General features: G+C 35.1%; 1 protein-coding gene across 6 annotated transcripts in view; it reads left to right on the forward strand.

Moving 5' to 3' along the window:
• The window catches only part of LOC105050400 (calcium-transporting ATPase 5, plasma membrane-type), a 42,260-nt gene that overhangs the window by 5,313 nt on the left and 17,687 nt on the right, over window positions 1-19,260 (forward strand). For all 6 annotated transcript variants that reach the window (XM_073242661.1, XM_073242662.1, XM_073242663.1 and 3 more), the window contains 14 exons: window positions 7,306-7,422; window positions 7,506-7,548; window positions 8,472-8,584; window positions 8,674-8,805; window positions 8,911-9,000; window positions 12,916-12,985; window positions 15,640-15,710; window positions 15,802-15,885; window positions 15,971-16,048; window positions 16,619-16,690; window positions 18,661-18,744; window positions 18,841-18,923; window positions 19,010-19,118; window positions 19,197-19,252. In XM_073242661.1, coding sequence (XP_073098762.1) covers window positions 7,306-7,422; window positions 7,506-7,548; window positions 8,472-8,584; window positions 8,674-8,805; window positions 8,911-9,000; window positions 12,916-12,985; window positions 15,640-15,710; window positions 15,802-15,885; window positions 15,971-16,048; window positions 16,619-16,690; window positions 18,661-18,744; window positions 18,841-18,923; window positions 19,010-19,118; window positions 19,197-19,252 — 1,202 coding nt within the window. The remainder of the gene's footprint in view (window positions 1-7,305; window positions 7,423-7,505; window positions 7,549-8,471; window positions 8,585-8,673; window positions 8,806-8,910; window positions 9,001-12,915; window positions 12,986-15,639; window positions 15,711-15,801; window positions 15,886-15,970; window positions 16,049-16,618; window positions 16,691-18,660; window positions 18,745-18,840; window positions 18,924-19,009; window positions 19,119-19,196; window positions 19,253-19,260) is intronic.

A 19,260-nucleotide genomic window follows, 5' to 3' on the forward strand; every position in this document is an offset into this window, starting at 1 on the left:
TCTTCATGGACGTGCGTATGAACTGTAGGATTGATTCATTTTGAGCCTAGGGGTACCAATGAATTGTTACATGCTTGGTTTAATGTCAAGATAGAGATACTTGACCATAATGATCACGCTGAACATGACCATTTTAATGAATTAGTATCTCAAGACTAATTCGAAATGTTCATCCAATAGTGATTTGCATGAGCCTGATATGGAAATCAAACTCCATATATAGAACCCTAAAAGAGAGTGAAGAAAAACCAGGCAACCTCTCTTTCCACCACCATGATCACTTTGATCACCATCGTTGCCATGATTTCTGCAACATGTAACAGCACTGCCATTGTACTTCCTACCAAAACGTAACTTGAAATCTTCAATCCCAATCAATATCTCATGTTAGACGAGGAAAGTAACATGGTGGTTTGTAGTGGTTGCATGCATATTGGAAGAATAAAAAAGCATCAATGGTCTATTTCTTGCTTCTGATGGTGGAGAGGACTGGGGAATGGTGGTACCAATGCTAGAGATGGGGGCAGCAACTTGGAAGAGATGCTGTTGAAGAGGGAGCAGTGGCAAAGTGTGCTAGGATGGTGGCAATCAGAGGTGCTGAGGAGTGGAAAAGTAAAGGCTTGGGACTAGGCCATTTCTAGAGTGTGGAAGTGGATAATGGGTTATGATCTTTAGCCTCTTAGGTGGTAATTTTAACCTGTTGATGTTACTCCATTTACAAGAATGGCCCTTGTTTTTCTAAATATATCAACAATTTAATTGGTTATATTTTCACTGGGGTTATGCTCATGTCAACTGGACCAGATTAGTGAATGGATGGTTTCAAGTCACTTAGGCCAACTGCCCAAGTTTACCAGTTGGGAGCTGATCTACTTAATTAGCAGCCGACCTTGTTTTGACTTGGACTGAATTCTGCCTACTTTAAACCCTCTAATTTCACATTATGTTGCAGTTTGGTTGAAAATTTGTGTCAAAGATTAGCAAAAACTTTTCAAGATAACTAAGAAAATCATGAATTTATCTTGTGTTTTTTTAGACAAGTTAGGGTTCAATTAGGCTGAACTTAAAACCAGATATATATATATATATTTTTCTGAAGTAGGGTCTCATGTAAATCTACACATAATAGCTATTGAATATTTCATCATGGTTCTCCAATTTCAACTTTTATTCAACTGATTTGGATTGTGATGGAAGCTAATTCACTGCTCTATAATGCATTGGAACCTGAAATTCATGGACTGACCGCACCATTTAAAATTTTGACTATTGGCCTAGGTGCCTAATTTTTATTTATTTCCATTAGTTGAGGTAATGCTTATCTTTTTAAGATTTTAGAATTTGGTTGTTGGTTGGAAATGTGAAATCATGGTGGCCTAGGACTGCTAATGTTTTGGGACTATTGATGCTTCTTAGCATTCTTGGAGTGGTTCTTTTTTGTAGGATTGTCAGATGTATTATACCTCAAAGCCTTTAGTTTTTGTATCGAGCAGCCTGACATGTTGGACTAAACAATGTGAGAGAATTTAACTTATGTCATATACCTTAGAGTCATCAGTATTGTCATATACTTTAGTCAAAGAAGGAATCTGTTGGTGGTATCATACTCATATTCAACCTCACCTAATTCAAGGAATCAATTACTAGATTGACATATTTCTTTTTTTCCATAACTACATTAGAGAAGTAAGATGTGAAGAGAGGGAGCATGTGAGAAGTTGGCAACAGAGTTGTTATCCAGTGGGAAGAAAAGATCTTGCAGGAAGGTATTAGTTTCAGTGTGAAATATGTACAAAGAATTGACTTTCAAATCATGCGAGGAAAGAAAATGAGAAGCATTGGAAGTTAAAGTTATTTAATTTGTTATATGGGAGGACAAAATTAGAAATAAATGTGACTAATAAAATTCATGGATATACTAATCATTAATCTAGTGCTAAAGAACTGATTGACATAGTTTGCTCATTCAAGTCTCCTTGTTGATTTTTTGTTGCTTGTCTTACCTGAATTTGTAACAGGAGTGTTGCTATATCTTGCTTTGTCGAGTACTTGCATTTTTTGAAATTGAAACATGTACATCCCTACAAAAGATATACTTCCTTTACAATCAGTGAGTGCTAGCTTTTGGATGTTAAAGTGAAAAGTTCATTGCATTCAAACAACTCATGCTTGTTGGATCATTTCAGACACCATTACTGATGTTGTCGTCCCATGTTACAAGTATGAAAACATGTCATTGTTGATAACATTACTGGTATGTTTATGCGCGCCCCCTCCTAACACACACAAAAAAAAAAAATAACATTTTAGTGTAGTGCATAATTTAGCTCCTTCTTTGGATCCATCATCTCATCTCCATACCCAGCAACTCATCTGAAGTAGTTAGTGGAATGATGTTGTTACAGATTTGAAATGCATAACAATCCTTTGGTCCTCAACATAAATTATGTTGTTCATACTTTGTTCTTGCTCATTTCCCTAAAATGGCTTCATGCTCTTTTGTGTTATTTTGCTTGGAGTTGTGGTTGTCATGCTCATGATGATGGATATTAGATGTACTTTTCATTCATTTTTCGGTAGGTGGAATATTATCAATTGCATCTCTATGCATCGTGGTTGTGAGAAGGCATGTGTGATGACCTTCCAAATTTTCCCTTGTGCCTGCTGGGCATGGAAATCAAGCTTTCATGTGAAGGAGACTGCAAAATATTTAATCATCATAAGTTTGCACATAATAAATTGAAAGATTTTTTTTAAAAAAAATCGACTAATTTGATCAAATGAATGTGGACTGACAAAGAATGCAAGGTGAATATTTGTAGACCAATCTGATGATGATTGGTTTAAGTTCTATCGATCCATTTATGGCCTGTTTGGCTAAGCTTTTGGAGAGGAAGAAGCTGCTTATTTTTCAAAAAATTACTTATTTTGAAAAAACAGGGTGTTTGGTCTAGCTTATTTTAAAAAATAATCTGCTTCTGAGTGGTAGCAGAAGTAGTTCTTCTGCTACGGAGAGGAAGCAAAAAATTGGAGCTTCTCCTTGGAAGCAGAAGCAGAAAATTAATTTTTTCAAGACAAAAATATTCTTACTCAAAATCATTATTTACCAATAACTACCCTTATTTATTTTCACGTAACCCTGCCATTAGTCTCACGCTACCTTGCTGCCTCATCGCCCTTTCTTCTCTCTCTGCCTCTTTACCATTTGATTAAAATTTTTAATGTATTTTTTGTTATTTTATTTTTTATATTTTAATTAAATAAAAATAAAAAAACTTAATTAAAATCAACCATAATGAATATTTAAAATCATTTATCTATTTAAATAATATTAATTGTAAAGTAAATCTATACATGTCCTTTTTCGTAATTTGACAATTAAAAGTATTTTTTTTGAAAGATTTGCCAAACACAAACTGCTTCTCAAATACTGATGAAAGTGCTTATCAAATGATTTTGCCAAATACAAACTGCTTCTCTCTCACAGTACTTCTTTTGAAACTCCATTTGAAAAAAAGTCATTTCAAAATAAGCTGATTTTTATAGCTTGGCCAAACAGGCACTAAAGCTCCAGCTGCACAATACTTTCGTTGCTAGCTCACCACATCTTCATTCTGAAAATAAATCATAGGATCTTTACTGATTGCATATATGGTGTTGGGCGAAAAGATATAGAAATATGATGAGTATTTTTTAAATCTATTTATATGGTTTGAAATATGAGGGGTCGAGAGACATTGGTGGCTGCTGTTTTTAAAGGATATATCAAGCTTCAATTGTGCATCTGTTGATTTAACACTAGAGTTAATGATGAACTAGGATTTTTGTTATAAAAGGTGGAATAATGGGCTTCATTGAGAAAAGGGGTTTTAAGATGTTGCATTTTATTATGTATTGCATTTGTCTTTCCATCTGTCTAGCTGTATGCATGTGTGCATGCAACTAGGATAGAATTATATTGCTCTGCGCAAAGTTTTCAAGTTGATTCCATGTCTCTTCTACCCTTGGTGAATTGCACTTAGCAACTTTAGTTACCTAGGGTTCTTTCTATCATTTGGTCCATGCCACTATAATAAGATTTCTGCATGATGATAGCTTCGACTTCTGCTGTGATGGTTGCATGGGTTTGAAATGCATGGAATTCTTCCATGTAAATAAAGTTGGGCTGTGTAATTCCTTAGGGTCTATTTGACAATTTCCTATGAGGTTGTTGAAAGCAATGGCAACATGCTTTGCCAAAAGCAATATAACTTGACTCGTGTAAGTATTTGTATATGTTTATGTATTTATATATGCACATCTTTGATAATGGTGGCACTATAACGACATCTGCCTTCGTTGAAGTTTATTTTGATGATGATCTTAAATCTTTTGAGCTCAAAGCAAATCATGGTAATATAATACATCTTGCTGATGCAAATGAAAATAGTGGACCATTAAAACTTTGTTTAGTACGAAAGATGGATTGGAGGAAGGATGGGTAGAGGAGGAACGATCTAGGGATAGAAACAAAATCCAAACCCACGGGTACCTGGCCCGACTTGACTTGATTGGGTCGGGTAGTCAATGCGTTGACTGGATTTGGGTCGGGTTTGGGTAAAATCCGAATGCTTAACTTTGGGTTCAAGCTGAGACTGGATAGTTATGCATCCGACTCGATATCCGATCCGAATCCAGCCCGAACTATTTTAGTATTTTAATATATATATATTACATTAAATATATTTTATCAATTACCACCTAGTTATTAAACCCTAACTTATTCATTGCCCCCCCTTTCTCCCTTCCCTTATTCTCTTATTCCCTTTAGAGTTGACAGAAATGGGAAAAAAAGCTTAATTTGACTCAATTGGGTTTGGGCTAAGTAAATCCGAATTACCCGATACTCAATTGAGACATGTTTGGGCAAAAAAATTCCAATCCCAATACTATTTGGGCTAAGTTTGGATAATTTATTGGGTATTTGGATTTGGATTTGGGTAGTTAGAAATCCATCCCAAATCCGGTCTGATGCCATCCCTAGAACGATCGATAGGAATGATTCTCTCTTCTGTTTGGTATAGGAGGCACAAAAGGAAAGATGAATGAGATTTATATAATATTTTTATTAAATTACTCTTTGATAAAAAATATTATTATTATCAATTTATGACACTTATATGTACTAAAGAAGTAAATAGTGTATAAACTTATAATCTTTATAATTTATAATTATATAAAAATGATAAAATTTTTAATTTTAATTTTAATTTAATTTAATAAATGATTTTTATAAATTGATTATATATATTAATTATGTAAAGAAATAATTAATTTATAATTTAATTTAAATAGTTCATTAATATTATACAAATAGTTAATTAAAAAAATAGTAAATATAAATAAAAAAATAGAAGATAATTTTAATTGTTTAATTATAGTTCTGAAAATTATGTACTAAAATTAAAATAATTAGTAATAAAATTTAATAATATAGGATTAATAGTGTATATATATATATAATATGAATGAAAAAGTGAAGAATTGCTATATTTCGATCAAAAAAATTAATTTTGTCAATGCAGAAATCCATTCCTTAATGCTCTATCCATCCTTCCTTGCATGCTCTTGATTTGGGAGGATCCAAATTGGTGGGTCGGGATGGATAGACAATCCCTCCTTTTCATCCATCCTCTTTATAACTTTCTGAACCCAATGGTGGATAGAGACTATCCATCTTTCCAACTTTATCGATCCACCCTCTCATGGCCCCAACTAAATATGGGATAAAATTGATAACCTGCACCACTATAATGATTGACAACCTCTAAAAATGCTTAGAAACAAATAATCATTGTTTTTGAGGTTACTGACCTTATATCGAAAAAAAGGGTGTCCTAGTGCATAAGGCTCCCGCCACTGCAATTTTTGGGGAGGGTGAGGCAGTGCTAACCTATGCATCGAATGGTTGAAAAATGTTCCTGATAGGGTGATGAGGCAGTGGTTCTGCAAGTTGATAGGGGGAGTGGGGCATAGGGATGCATTCTAACCCATGGAATGATAATACAAAAGAAAAAGTAAGTATTTCCTCCCAGATGTTTTTCTAACTAATTGCAACCTGGAATCTATACATAGCCTATTACATAGGCATGAGATGGGCAAGATATGAGCTGCTTCCTATCCATGATAAAACTCTTTCATAGATGCTGGATTACTATTTGTTCATGAAGGTCGTGCACTTTCTGGACTTAGTTTTATACTTGTTATCTCGATATCTGTAGTAGGGCTGAGTATGGGTCAGATTCGGTCGGGTTGAGAGAAAAAATTCACTGGACCAAATCCAATCGGGTTGAAGAAAATTCAATCCGCTGCCGACCATTTATTATATATAAACCGTTTGAAACCGAAGTGAACGATTTTTAGCGGATTCGGATGGATGTATCGGTTTGGACTTCAATGTTGATCCAATGTTGATTTTAAGTCCAATGTTGGCTCACTTAAGCTTATTTACTTTTTTTTTGTCAATTTAATTGAAAAAAGATTTAAACCTTATAAGTTACAAATTTTGGATTTATTTTTGAACCTGTACAAAACAAAACAGAAAAAAGAAAGATTTACTCATCTAAAAGCAACTACATCTGAAAGCTTTCACTTTAGAATTGGCCCAAATTGATGTGTTTCCATCAACAATTCAACGTTAATATTTCTATGAATTCAAATGGGTGACACGGTGTTTTTTAGAATAAAATATTGAAGCCTAAATGACACTGTCTCAAAATGAAAGTGAGTTTGTGAAATACTACATCACATCGGTTGGGTTCGGTTTGATATGATATAAAAGTGTACGAACCGAATCCGATCGTAAATAACCAATTTTTTACAAATCCCAACCTGATTACACCCGATTTATGTCTTTCAATTGACCAAAACCGATGTTTATTGGGTCAGATTGGGTGAGTTTCTTCGGGTTTCAATTATTTACTCAGCCTTAATCTGTAGCTTCTATGTTTCTTCGTAATGTGTTAGACAAGGGTGCTGTTATTGAGCATTATTGTCTAGTCATTTAATAAAATGTATATTCCTATTTTTCTATTTCCCTTTATTCACCAACATCATTAAGTCTGTTTGTGTGTTAAATATTTCCTTTGCTTGTCCGTTAAACAGAAATATCTTATTGCTGAATCTTTTTTATTTTGATATGTTTAAACTGGTTAATGTTTTGATTATCTCCATTTAAATAAATGATTTTTGGCTTCTTACAGCACAAAATCAATAGTATGGGTGCTGATTGATTAATATCACAATTATACAAATGTTTTTGTACAGCAAGCGGCACTTGTGTTGAATGCTTCTCGTAGGTTTAGATATACTCTGGATTTGAAGAAAGATGAAGAAAAGGAACAAATAAGGAGTAAGATTCGTGCACATGCTCAAGTCATAAGGGTACCAATTTCAGCTGAATCTGGACATAGCCTTTTTATAGTCGAAACATTTCTATTTGCTCATCCTATTTATGACTTCCTCAGGCAGCACTTCTTTTCAAAGAGGCTGGGGAAAGGGATCACCCAGGTACTAAATATTCTCAATGTTGATTTAATGTATATTTGACTGATGCTTATGTATGTTATGTTTCTTTTTTTCACTTTTGTTATTTTTTGATCTTTTCTTCATGATGTGTAGAATAATAATATAGTTTATAACTTTGTGTTGTCTAATCTGACCATGAGTATTTGTCACATGCTTTGGTTTTTCTCTTTTTGTTTTTTTTTCCCCTGGTTGAATTTAATTAAAATCTTTTCTTGCATTTGTTTTCTAATGCTCCTTGCTATGCGATACAAGATGCAATTTGCAACTTAGGTAGGTTAGTTCATATTATGAGCTCATGGAAAAAGCCAACTTAACTAGTGCATTACCCAACGGGGCCAACTTTAATCCATTGTAGCTTGTTTTAAAGACTGATTCATCTAATAAAGACCTGATGCAACCCCTTATCTTCCAAGCCCATCATAGTTCTGGTTGAGTTGGGATAAGCTGGTTAATACTTTATAGTGTCTTTTATTTGAGTAAATATAGAAAATGTAATTATGGAGTGTTATTCTGCATAGTTAAATACGTAGAAGTACTACTGATACTTTTGCAGATTATTGTTGAACGTCAAGTTGGTTTGGAAGTAGTTAAGGGTTCTAGGGGGATCAAGATTGGGTGAGCCACCTTGTTGTTCTCCTATTTCTAACAAAACTGAATTAATGTTGGTGCTTTTGCTAGACCATCTGACTTTTGAAATTTAAATTGAACCCAGTGTTACCTAGTGGCTGGATTCGGTTTTGTTTAACCTAGTGCAAGCCATACCCCTACATAAATATCTGCTGAACTTTGATTACTAAATGTGATTCTTTTTTCCAGATTTACATTTCGTAATAAAATGCATTTTATTGATTTAATGAATTTCTTCATGGCTATCTATTTTTACTTTGAGTTTGTGACTATCCTAGGCTTGCCTCCAAGAATACCAATACTTCAAAATGGTAGTTTTGGAATTTTTGAGGAGCAGCTTACTTCAATGACCAGGGATCATAATATTTCTACTCTAGAAGAATATGGCGGGGCAAGTATCCTTTAAAATCCTGTGCTAATGCTAAAAAATTGTTATCCTCTTACCAATTACTGTAAGTACATTATCCTGTCATTGCTTAGGTTAAAGGGCTGGCAAATTTGTTAAAAACCAATTTAGAGAGGGGAATTAGTGGAGATGATGCTGAACTAGCACGTAGGAGGACTGTGTTTGGGGCCAACACATACCCTCAAAAGAAAGGAAGAAGTTTTTGGGTATGTTTCAAGCATTACTTATGGTCTTCTACCATTTTCCCTCATTTCTACTTGTAAGCAAAATTGTCTGTGATGTTCTATGTTCTGATTTGCTATCACTTTTAGGTTTTCCTATGGGAAGCTTGCCAAGACTTAACCCTTGTCATCCTTATGGTAGCTGCAGTTTTATCATTGGTATTGGGCATAAAGACAGAGGTTAGATTTACCTTGCATTGTCATTTATTTTCTTGTCCAGATAGTCTATTTTCATGTATTCTACAATAACTTAACAGATATGCTTTTTTTGTACAAATCTGTACATAATAATGTTATGTGAAATTATCTATGTTGCTCCTGCTGCTGTTATTATTTTTATTTTTATTTTTCTGGGTTTCTCAGTTTTCCTCACATCTAAATGCCATGTTCAGTCAAGAAAATCTAGTTGGTGTACAATACTACAAACTTTGAGGGACTTGTACCCTTTAAACAATCGTGTATATGTATTGAAGTATGGGGAATTTGTAACTTATATAGACTCTTGCATTGTGATTTAATCATCACACACTTAAAAATTCATTCAGGAAACCTTTCTAAGTGCAAAATCAACATTGCTACTTGCATAAGATCTTGCTGTTTGGGCGAGCAACTGCTGCATGTCCCTTTAAGAAAAACATGGTTGTACAACTATGATATTGACATAAAATATTTGCATACATAAAGGGGCTGTTTGTAGATCCTAGTTGCAGGAATTGTAAACAAAACATATCTAGGTGTTTAGTTGCCTGCAACTAGGCCAAATGCAGCAACTGACTTGCATCCTAAGGTTCTTTTGCAGCCAAAAATGGCCGATCTCAACATGCAGGCTGTAGTTTTATAATTTTATTATATATTACCTTCTCCTATATTATGTTATATTAGTATATAATATATTACATTATATTATTTTAAATTATATTATGCTACTTACATTATGTTATATTATATTATATTATATTGTGTTGTATTATCGTATCTTACATTATGTATTATATTGTATCACAGGATAATATTATATTATTATAATTATAAAATTTATATTATATATTATTTATAGTTTTCATAGAACATTTATATTATAGTATTATATATTACTTAATATTGCATTGTTGTGTTATGTTATTTATATTATATATTATTCAATAATATATCACGCTATATTTAATATTGTGTAATATAATTTTTATCTTATAATTAATATAAGATTTAATAGTATCATGATTGTATTGCAAAATAATATCATAATAAATATAATATGATGATAATATTAGTGGACATAATCTTACATTAAACAATCAAACATGAACTACAGTTGTAATTTTCAATGCAAGCAAACCCAGTAGACCCTTGTGAATGCAAATGCAGCATTTCTAGATGCAGCTATCTTGCATCTAGAAATGCAGGGAACCAAATATCCTCAAAGTCTTACTAGAGCAATGCATTATTATATGTTTTTAGTTGTACTTAAAATATAGATGACCGAGACATTTTGTTTATATAGGGTATATTGTAGGGAGTTGTGAAAGTAAGGCCAAGGAGCTTCTTGTTTAGTATATTATCTAGCAATAGGCATGCTCTTGTTTGTGAGAAGTGGGCATGAAATTGCTTTGATTGTGTCAAGGTGAAGTTATTTAGCTTTAGAAGGGAAAGAGGAAGTTGTGATGCCAGCGATATGACTAATAACTAATAAGTTTGACTTCACTGTAAATTTAAGGGATGTTGGCAAAAGTTAGTGTGTTCGAAAGTGAACTTAAGGTGTGTAGACAAAAAAAAAAAAAAAGTAAAAACCGAGTGTCTATGGAACCTTTTGTGCTATTTTTTTTATATGGATGGGTAATATGCCGGTTGGTTGAAGGGCCAACCATGCAAACCCTCTTCCTGGCTTTGTTTTAGCTCATGAAATGTTGACTGTAAAGGGGATCTTGGAGGGGCAACTCAGTGGGGTGGTTTGTTTCAGGACTAATCCAAACCCAACCCAGCCTTTTATCTATTCCAACCTTTAACAAACCCAACCCACCCTTATATTGGGATTTCTTGAGCCAATTCAACATCCTTAGGCTAAATTCTTGTGGTATCGGGTTAGACTGCATTGGTTTAATCAAGTAAGCTTAGTTGTATTTGGATAGGTAATATAAGGCTAGAGAAAGGTTTTAGACAGTTTTTTGAGCTTACTATGTAGCTTCTTGGGATCTCATTCAAGTTTTTTTTTTTTTTGTGATTATGTAACTTAATAGGGATAAAGATATAATTGTACTAAACATATATGTATATTCTGAGAAAAAAATATATTAAGTTATTTATTAATCGGGTTTGGTTGGTGGGCTGGTGGGGTGGTAGGGTTAGGTTTGACTGAGGATCAGGTTTAGGTCAACCCTAACCGAACATAACTTGGGTCAGATTAGCATTTTTGAGTTTAACCCAACCTAGCGAACAGGTTGGGCTACTCATGTTTGGATTGAGCTCATTCCAAGTTACCGTACAACCTAAGTTCCACTCTAGCTTATGTGACTTTTCCTTGTTTTTTTAGTGACTGGATGCTAGCAGACGAAGTTCAAGATTAGGAACTATGGTATAGTCAATAGTGACACAGACCACTTTTGAGTGAAACTACATTGAAGAATGCAATATGGGATAGTTAGATATCCTACACTGGCAACAGGATGAGTGCAGTCCTTTTAATTATTTATGTATATACGAATTTACTATGATTTACAAATATACTTTCGATAAAACTTGGATCTGCCAAGGAGGTACTCTCTACATATATAATGGGAAAGCCCTGGATTTCCAGCACACGTGTTGGACTCCAGGGGCTCTCATGCCATGCCAATAATGCAGGTTGGTAGTCCGTATGCTGGGTTCTGGAATCTCCAATGCTCTGCGGTGCTCTAGAAGATTTTTTCCTGTTTGTTGTCATGTTAGAAACTAGAAGAGCTTATCCTTCTATGTGTGATCCAACTCTTTCCTGAAAGAGAATCCTTGCATGTGCTGGACTCCAGTGACCAATAGCATGAAAGCATTTGGGAAACAAAAGGCAAAAGACTAGAAGATCAAGAATGTTCACGAACTAATATAAATAAAAAAACCTTCATATAGAATTTCTAATTTGCTCATCTTTTCATATCAGAGTGGACCACACAATGAGCTGGATTTATTATACTACTTTGCAATTTATGTATGATTTAAACATAAATTTAACTATTATTGTCATCCTTGTGAATTAGAATCTGCAACCAACCTTGGTGTTTTGTCTCAGCTACTCTATTTCTTTGTGGCTGTTGTATAAGTACGATCAATCCTTGCATATTTGTTAAGGCAAGTTTGTTGTAGTCATGGATTCCTATTTTACATTATATGTTTTGCTTCCATAATCGGACCATTATGGAGAGCATGATTGGAATCCTGCTTTACTATGAATGCAATGCCACTACATCTCCTTAAATTGTATGATTTTGTGATTTGAGGATTGCTGAAATTGTGCAGAGTTGAGCTCCTAGTGATTGCGTTGTCCTTTTGGGTGGTTGGTATGGAGGAGCCGAGCACCTAAGGGTATCTAGAAAATGTGCTTTAACATAGTAAAAGATTTTGTGGTCATAATCAGCCATTTTTACATAGGTTAACTGAAGGCAATTGTGAGCAGAAATGCTGAAAAAGGCTTAAACATAATCACCCCATCCCACATGACTCTTTGACTAATGCCACTTTCTAAGTGTGGATATGAATTTTGAGTTATGCAAGTTACTTGACTTGCTTAGGCTTGATTGCCTTGGTAGGTCCTTAATGAAGTTTGGAGCAGTGCATGCTAAACCAAAACAAAATCTGGTGGACCTCTGATGAATAATGTAAATTGTCTTGGGTTTGTGGTATTTACATTGGAATTCTTTTTGGCAAAAATTTCAGGAACATTTTTCAGATATCTGAGTTGTTCTATATTTTTTGTTTCATCATGTGCTAGTCACCTGTTATGTTGCTTAAAACATTGCGCCATCATTCTTGCTTATAGAAGGGGGCATTTATATAAAGATACTTTGTAGTCTATGTTGTCTTTTGGCTTTTATGCTAATTATTTTGCCTGTTCTGTCTAATTCATTTTAGGGCATCAAAGAAGGCTGGTATGATGGTGCAAGCATTGCCTTTGCTGTTATTCTTGTTATAGTTGTTACAGGTATCTGATTTTTCATTCCTCAACATATTGTAAAACTACTGTTTTCTTTGGTTGTGTATAAACTATCTTGCCAATTTGTAGCTAGGTTATCACCATGCTTGACATATGTAATCCTAGTAGGATGAGGTAGAGCTTTTAGTTGGAAATTATAATGTGAAATTAAATGCAGATTGAAAAGTAATGGCAACCATGGCTGTGATTATAGATTTTTAATCGAGGCTCCCAAAATGCCTACAAAGGCAATTTGCTTTTAGATCTTATCTTCAGTTAACATAGTTAAACCTCTTTTCTTTGAAATTTCTTTTTTATTTTTTAACCATTTGTGGTTCTTTGGTGCTACATGGGAATCTTAACTATACTAGCGAATTCATTCATTGTTTTTAATTCTCGGAATCATGGGACTTTCTTGTTAAGGAAATTATATGTAATCTATCAATGACACAGAGCAAGACTTTTATCAATCAGGATCACCTTTATTTAACAAAAGATTTTTGTGTGTATTCATATATATTCTCCAAACAAAAGAATTTTAATGTCCTTCTTGAAGGACTTAGTTCTTTCCAGTAGGAGGTCTGCTGTGTTGTGGTTTTGTGGACCATTGCCATTGATCTTTACCACTTAATGTTTGTACCTGCTCTTTCTCTTTGCCAACTAAATGGTCGACCTCTATTGTCAAACTCTTTCAGCCTTCAACATCTCACTGCTCTTTACTTTGATAACCGTCTTCTGCAGCTTGATGTTATTCTTTAATCTTCTTCCTTGCGAAGCACCAGTATCTAATTTGTTCGTGGTTCTATGCATGAGAATTCTAAATACCAGTATGCATCTGGAAAGCTTACATTTTTAAGGCACAGGTGCTGAAATAATCAAAGAACATTTTGGAAATGTTGACAATGAGAAATGATATTTGATTTTTTTTTTTTTTGAGTTTTTTGGGAGAAAAACAGATAATTGCATTTTTTTTCAATGAAACCACCTTATGATTAGTGGAGGCTGATGCTGATTAGGCAACAGGTCACTGCATTTATATGAGGCCTTTTGCATGTTTTTATTTATTGTATACAAAGTATGATTGGGAAAAGCAGGGGCTTGGCTACTTTATGGACTTGGGTCAGTCAACATCTATTTGTGCAGCATATCCACTTTTAGCATCAAATCATGTATATTTGACATCTTTGGTCAGTGAGGAAAAAAACAATTTGATGTGTGTTCACAAGGATCTTATTGCTTTTTTTTTTTTTTTTTTCAAGTTCCAGTCATTCAATTTGATCCATCCTTGTGGAGATCATGCATACAAATTTGATGCTGTTGTTGGAAGTACTAAATCAAACATTAAGAGAAACAGTACTTGCTGACTAGTGAATATCATCGTCAACTTCTTGATAGGATGCATGCTTTCTAGGGATTTGCTTTGGATGTAGTGTTGCTGTCATTGCATAGTAATAGTATCACGTGGTCTTCGCTTTTTTGCTTTTTCTCAAAGTTGGTAATTCTGAATTTTCAGTGGTTTTATATTATTACTCTTAGCAAGATTTTCGGAGCTGGAACCGGAACCCATGTTGGCCAGCCGACAGTATGAGTTGGTATGGATCCATACCGTACCGGACTGGACCGGTGCGAACCAAGACGGCAAAGAAGGGGAGAGGGAGAAGAAAGAGAGGAAGAGAGAGGGGGGGGACGAAGTAGTCGGAGGCCATCAGAGCTCTTTCTGAGCTTCGTGAGGTCGGAGGGAGGGAAGAAGAGAGAGGCAGAGAACTCACAGGATCATTGGAAGCCCTCAGAGGCCTTCGGATGGGCGGCGATGCCGCCGTGAGCTCTCTAATGGCCGGCGAGCTAGCTTCGAGGGAGCGGAGGCCGGTCCAGGCTAGATTCGAAACAGAGGTTTGACCCTGTTTCGATTTTTTTTGTGTGGTTATGATGGATGAAGTCGGCATTGCCGACTTCACCTTATTTTTTTTAAAAAAATTGGCTTTGATTTTTTTTAAAAAATAAGGTGAAGTCGGCAACCAAGTTGCCGACTTCGCCTGTTAAAAATCAAAAAAAAAACATGGAACAGGGGCGAACCCCTGTTCCGCACGGGAGGAGGGCGGAGGCCGTCAGGCCATCCTCGGCTCATCCGGCCTCGGCCGCCCTTGATGCTTGCTCACTGGCCATTGGAGAAGTCGCATCGGCATCGGTGTCCCTCTAGTGATCCGATAACCCCGATCTCCCTCTCTCTCTCCTTCCCTCCCTTCGCCATTACTGAGCTCGGTAGAGCTCGAATAGCTTCCGACGGTCTTCAGCGGCCCTCTCTTGCTCTCCCTCTCCTTCTCCCCCTTCTCTCTTTTATTTCTTCTCCCTTCCTCCGAGACTCTGCCGTGCTATTTTGTATGTCAGAACTGGACCAATTTTCCATCAGTATGGTTCGGCACGGCCCGAACTGTTCGGTTCGGGACGGTTCAGAAAATCCTGATTCTTAGCTTGTTATCTCTTGATTTTTAAACAATTTTCTTGTAAGATAATTTCTTTAAAATTCTGCAACACCCCCTCTTAGTTGTTGTGTGTCTTTCTTTTAAAGTGTAAACGGAGGTCTCTGTGCAAAATGTTGAAATTCTTCTTGTTAGGCAAGCAACATTTATTTGCATTTGCTTGAATTGTTTCTTTTTTCCTCCTAGCAATCAGCGATTATAAGCAATCACTCCAATTCCAAAGTCTGAATGAAGAGAAGCGAAACATACGTCTAGAGGTGTGTTTACCACTACAGGAAAATATTTTCACCTTTATTTAATCTTCTATTTATTTTCCATCTTATTGTATCTGTACTTTATGATATTCAGGTAATTAGAGGTGGTAGGAGAATTGAGATCTCAATATATGATATTGTAGTTGGTGATGTCGTTCCTCTCAAAATTGGTGATCAGGTAGGCGTGCAATGAGTGATTCTTGTTTAAATGGCCTTTTGGTGTGTGTTTATTGTGAGTTGGTTATTTGCAAACTGTTGTTTAGGTCCCTGCAGATGGCATTTTAATCATTGGTCATTCTCTTGCAATTGATGAATCTAGCATGACTGGGGAGAGCAAAATTGTGAGTTTCCATCATTTTATTTTCTATCATAGTTATGTTAGCTTTCTTTAATAATGATACAAGTAATTTTCAATAAAACCAAAACCCCTTTCTTCATATGTTGCATTTTAGGTGTTGTTTCAACTTTTTTTTTTTTCCACATTGAATCCATAAGTTAATATTTTATGATATAATCTTGTGCATTTTTTTTAAAAAGCATGTGAAGGGATTTTCACTTGCACCTGCAAACTTAAAATTGTAAAAACCCAAAGTCCCCTGGATTTTGACATTCTATGGAGAGTTGCATTAAAATCATTAGTATGTAATAGATTGTTGATGAAACCCCCACCATTTTAGTTTTTCAGATTAACAGATATAAAATATTTACATATATAACCTCTTAACTTCATTATTTATTTAAAATCTTTAATTTAATATCTGTGAACAGCTACTGGGAGTTTTGCACACAATACCTCAATGAAATTTAAATTTATAAAGAAACCTTTCTATTTTTATGATTATGCTAGGGCCCCAAGAACCTTTTTGTTGCTTCTAAGTTGCACTGAACTCCTGTGATGCTTTGTATTGCAGGTCCATAAGGATCAGAAGGCACCATTTTTGATGTCTGGATGCAAAGTTGCTGATGGTTATGGTAACATGTTGGTGAGTGCTTTATATTGATTGATGACCTAAACAAGTTTCCACAAGCTGTGTATGAACTAAAGTTTCACATGTGTTGAAAACTTGACACTTCAGTGTTGCTATCAACATGTTGATTTATTAATTATGCCCATTAGATTATTAACAAATTTTTGCATTAATTGTTTAATTAATTTTAAGATGAAGGAGATTTATAGACAACAGGCGATGCATGAATTGTCAAATTGCATGTTAAAATTATGGGAGATTCTTAAATAGACCACAATATTTTGGGGTTTCTTGCGAACACACTATATTATGCTTTTTATGAATTAATCCAACAGCAAGGTGAGCAATTATTGCTTACTATCCTAATCTCTCCCATCACCATGATTTAACCAGGCTCACATTTGCTATTTTATCCATCCTATGACTAATAGAGAGGACCCACTACTCATGTTTCAAGTTTGTAGAGATTTTTGTAGGAACTAAAAGAAGTCAAATGGGCAAAGTTCATAAAAGATGTACTCTCTGATGTCTGATTTCAAAACAGTAAGGAACACATCTTATAAATGATCAAAACCTAAGATTAGGAAAGGAGTGCTACCATCGAATCAAAAATATTTCCATTGTCAGTGAAAGGAGAAGGCATAAAGAGAGAGCTTGTCTGATGTATATTGCATGGGTGAGTGAGGAGGAAAAGAATAATAGAGTAATAGTGGGTTCCTGCTCATGTGACTCCGCAAACATTCTTCCCACTTCTCTGATGTCTCATCACCTAAGCATAATTCATGTTGGTGTTCGATCAATACAAGTCGCCCTGAGGCATTGTCACTAGGTTGCACTCTCTCTAATTGAATCTCCAGGTTGGATGGATGCGGCTTAACTGGACGGACCCTAGGTTCATGGGCAAAATGCTTGACCATGAACCCTCCTTTAGCTTCTCTATTTGACCACCCTTGCATAGCACCAAGGGAAGTGGTCAACTGATTTGCCACATCCAGCAATTGTGGTCCACAAATGAGAGCAATGGCAGTGGAGGGCATGGTGGCAGACCTTGATGCAATGGCCGGGCTCAAGTGCGAGGGGGAGCTCTATGGAGGCTGCAGAGTGAGTGAGCAAGGTGATTGTTGAAGTAGAGAAACGAGAAAGAAAGATATATGGGAATGAGAAAAGGAAGAGGTAAAATTGGTAGGAATTAAGTGGGGATATTTGTCAATTTGGTTAAAGTAGCCGTTAACTGGCTTTTGATTATCTCATTTGGCATAGTGACGGGAAAAGGGAGAAAATAATTGAACAATAACATTAGGCTGATTTGTAAGAATGTAAAGATAGGGCATTTCTTTAAGGAAAAATCATTAGAACAGTGGGTTTGGGGTTCAATTTGGTACTTTAAAAAAAAAAAAATCTTTCTCCATACTTGTTTTGAATGAATATGCATATTAATATAATATCATTGCTACCCCCATTTGTTTCCAACTATATGTGTATATGTGCTATGGCCTATGAGTTTAACATTAATGAAAGAAAAAGAAGAAAAAAATGAGAAAAAGAGAAGGGAAAAAGTGCTTTGAGAACTGGATGGGAACCACAAAAATAGATATTGATCTATATGTTGAAGGGGAGAGAAGGTTGAATCCAGAGGGACAGTGAAAAATGACTGTCGCTGGTTTTTGAATGAGCAGGAATGTATATAAGCAAATTGCTCATTAAATTCAACAAAGTCTAGAGAGAGTCTTGATGAAGAAATATCTAGTTTGAAGGGTAAAACATGACTAGAAAAGAGTTACAAGAAAGGATCTAAGTACTAATTTTCGGAGGACTTGGCTATGATAAGGAACCATCATAGTTCTTTGTGACAATCAACAAATAAGATTTCTATATTCGTAGGTTATTGTTGGTACTTGAAAAATTATATAGGAAGCTTTTAAGGAGTTTGTTTTGTATTAGGTTGGTAGTTGCTAGCTAGTGTGGCTTATTTAAATTATATTCAGGTAACTGCTGTTGGAATCCATACTGAATGGGGTTTATTGATGGCGAGTATTTCAGAGGATACTGGTGAAGAAACTCCTTTGCAGGTCAGTTTCTTATTTTGGATGATATATCCTCTGAATCGTATTGCATTGAGCAACATACTTTGTTTGACTTTTCATGGGTGGTTTGTTCTGCGAAAGGTACGCTTGAATGGTGTTGCTACTTCCATTGGCTTTGTAGGGCTTGGTGTAGCTGTTGTTGTTCTTGCTGTCCTTTTGGTTAGGTAAACGACAACTTACTCATGTAAAATATTGCAGCATTTTATATTTTCCAAGAGTTACAATATTGTCTTTTATTACATATTTTCAGATATTTTACTGGAAATACCAAGAATCCTGATGGCTCTGTGCAATTCATAAAGGGACAGACGAGTGTAAAGGCTGCAGTGGATGGAGCCATTAAGATGTTGACAATTGCAGTATGTTTTCATGCTTCAGATATTGCTAATTTTGTTTTTTTAAATAGGGTCTTACACCTCAAAACAAAATATAACTAGGTGACTATTGTGGTTGTTGCGGTACCTGAAGGGCTTCCATTGGCTGTTACCTTGACGTAAGTAT

This window comes from Elaeis guineensis, chromosome 8, assembly GCF_000442705.2.
Source record: "Elaeis guineensis isolate ETL-2024a chromosome 8, EG11, whole genome shotgun sequence".
Lineage (NCBI taxonomy): Eukaryota > Viridiplantae > Streptophyta > Magnoliopsida > Arecales > Arecaceae > Elaeis > Elaeis guineensis.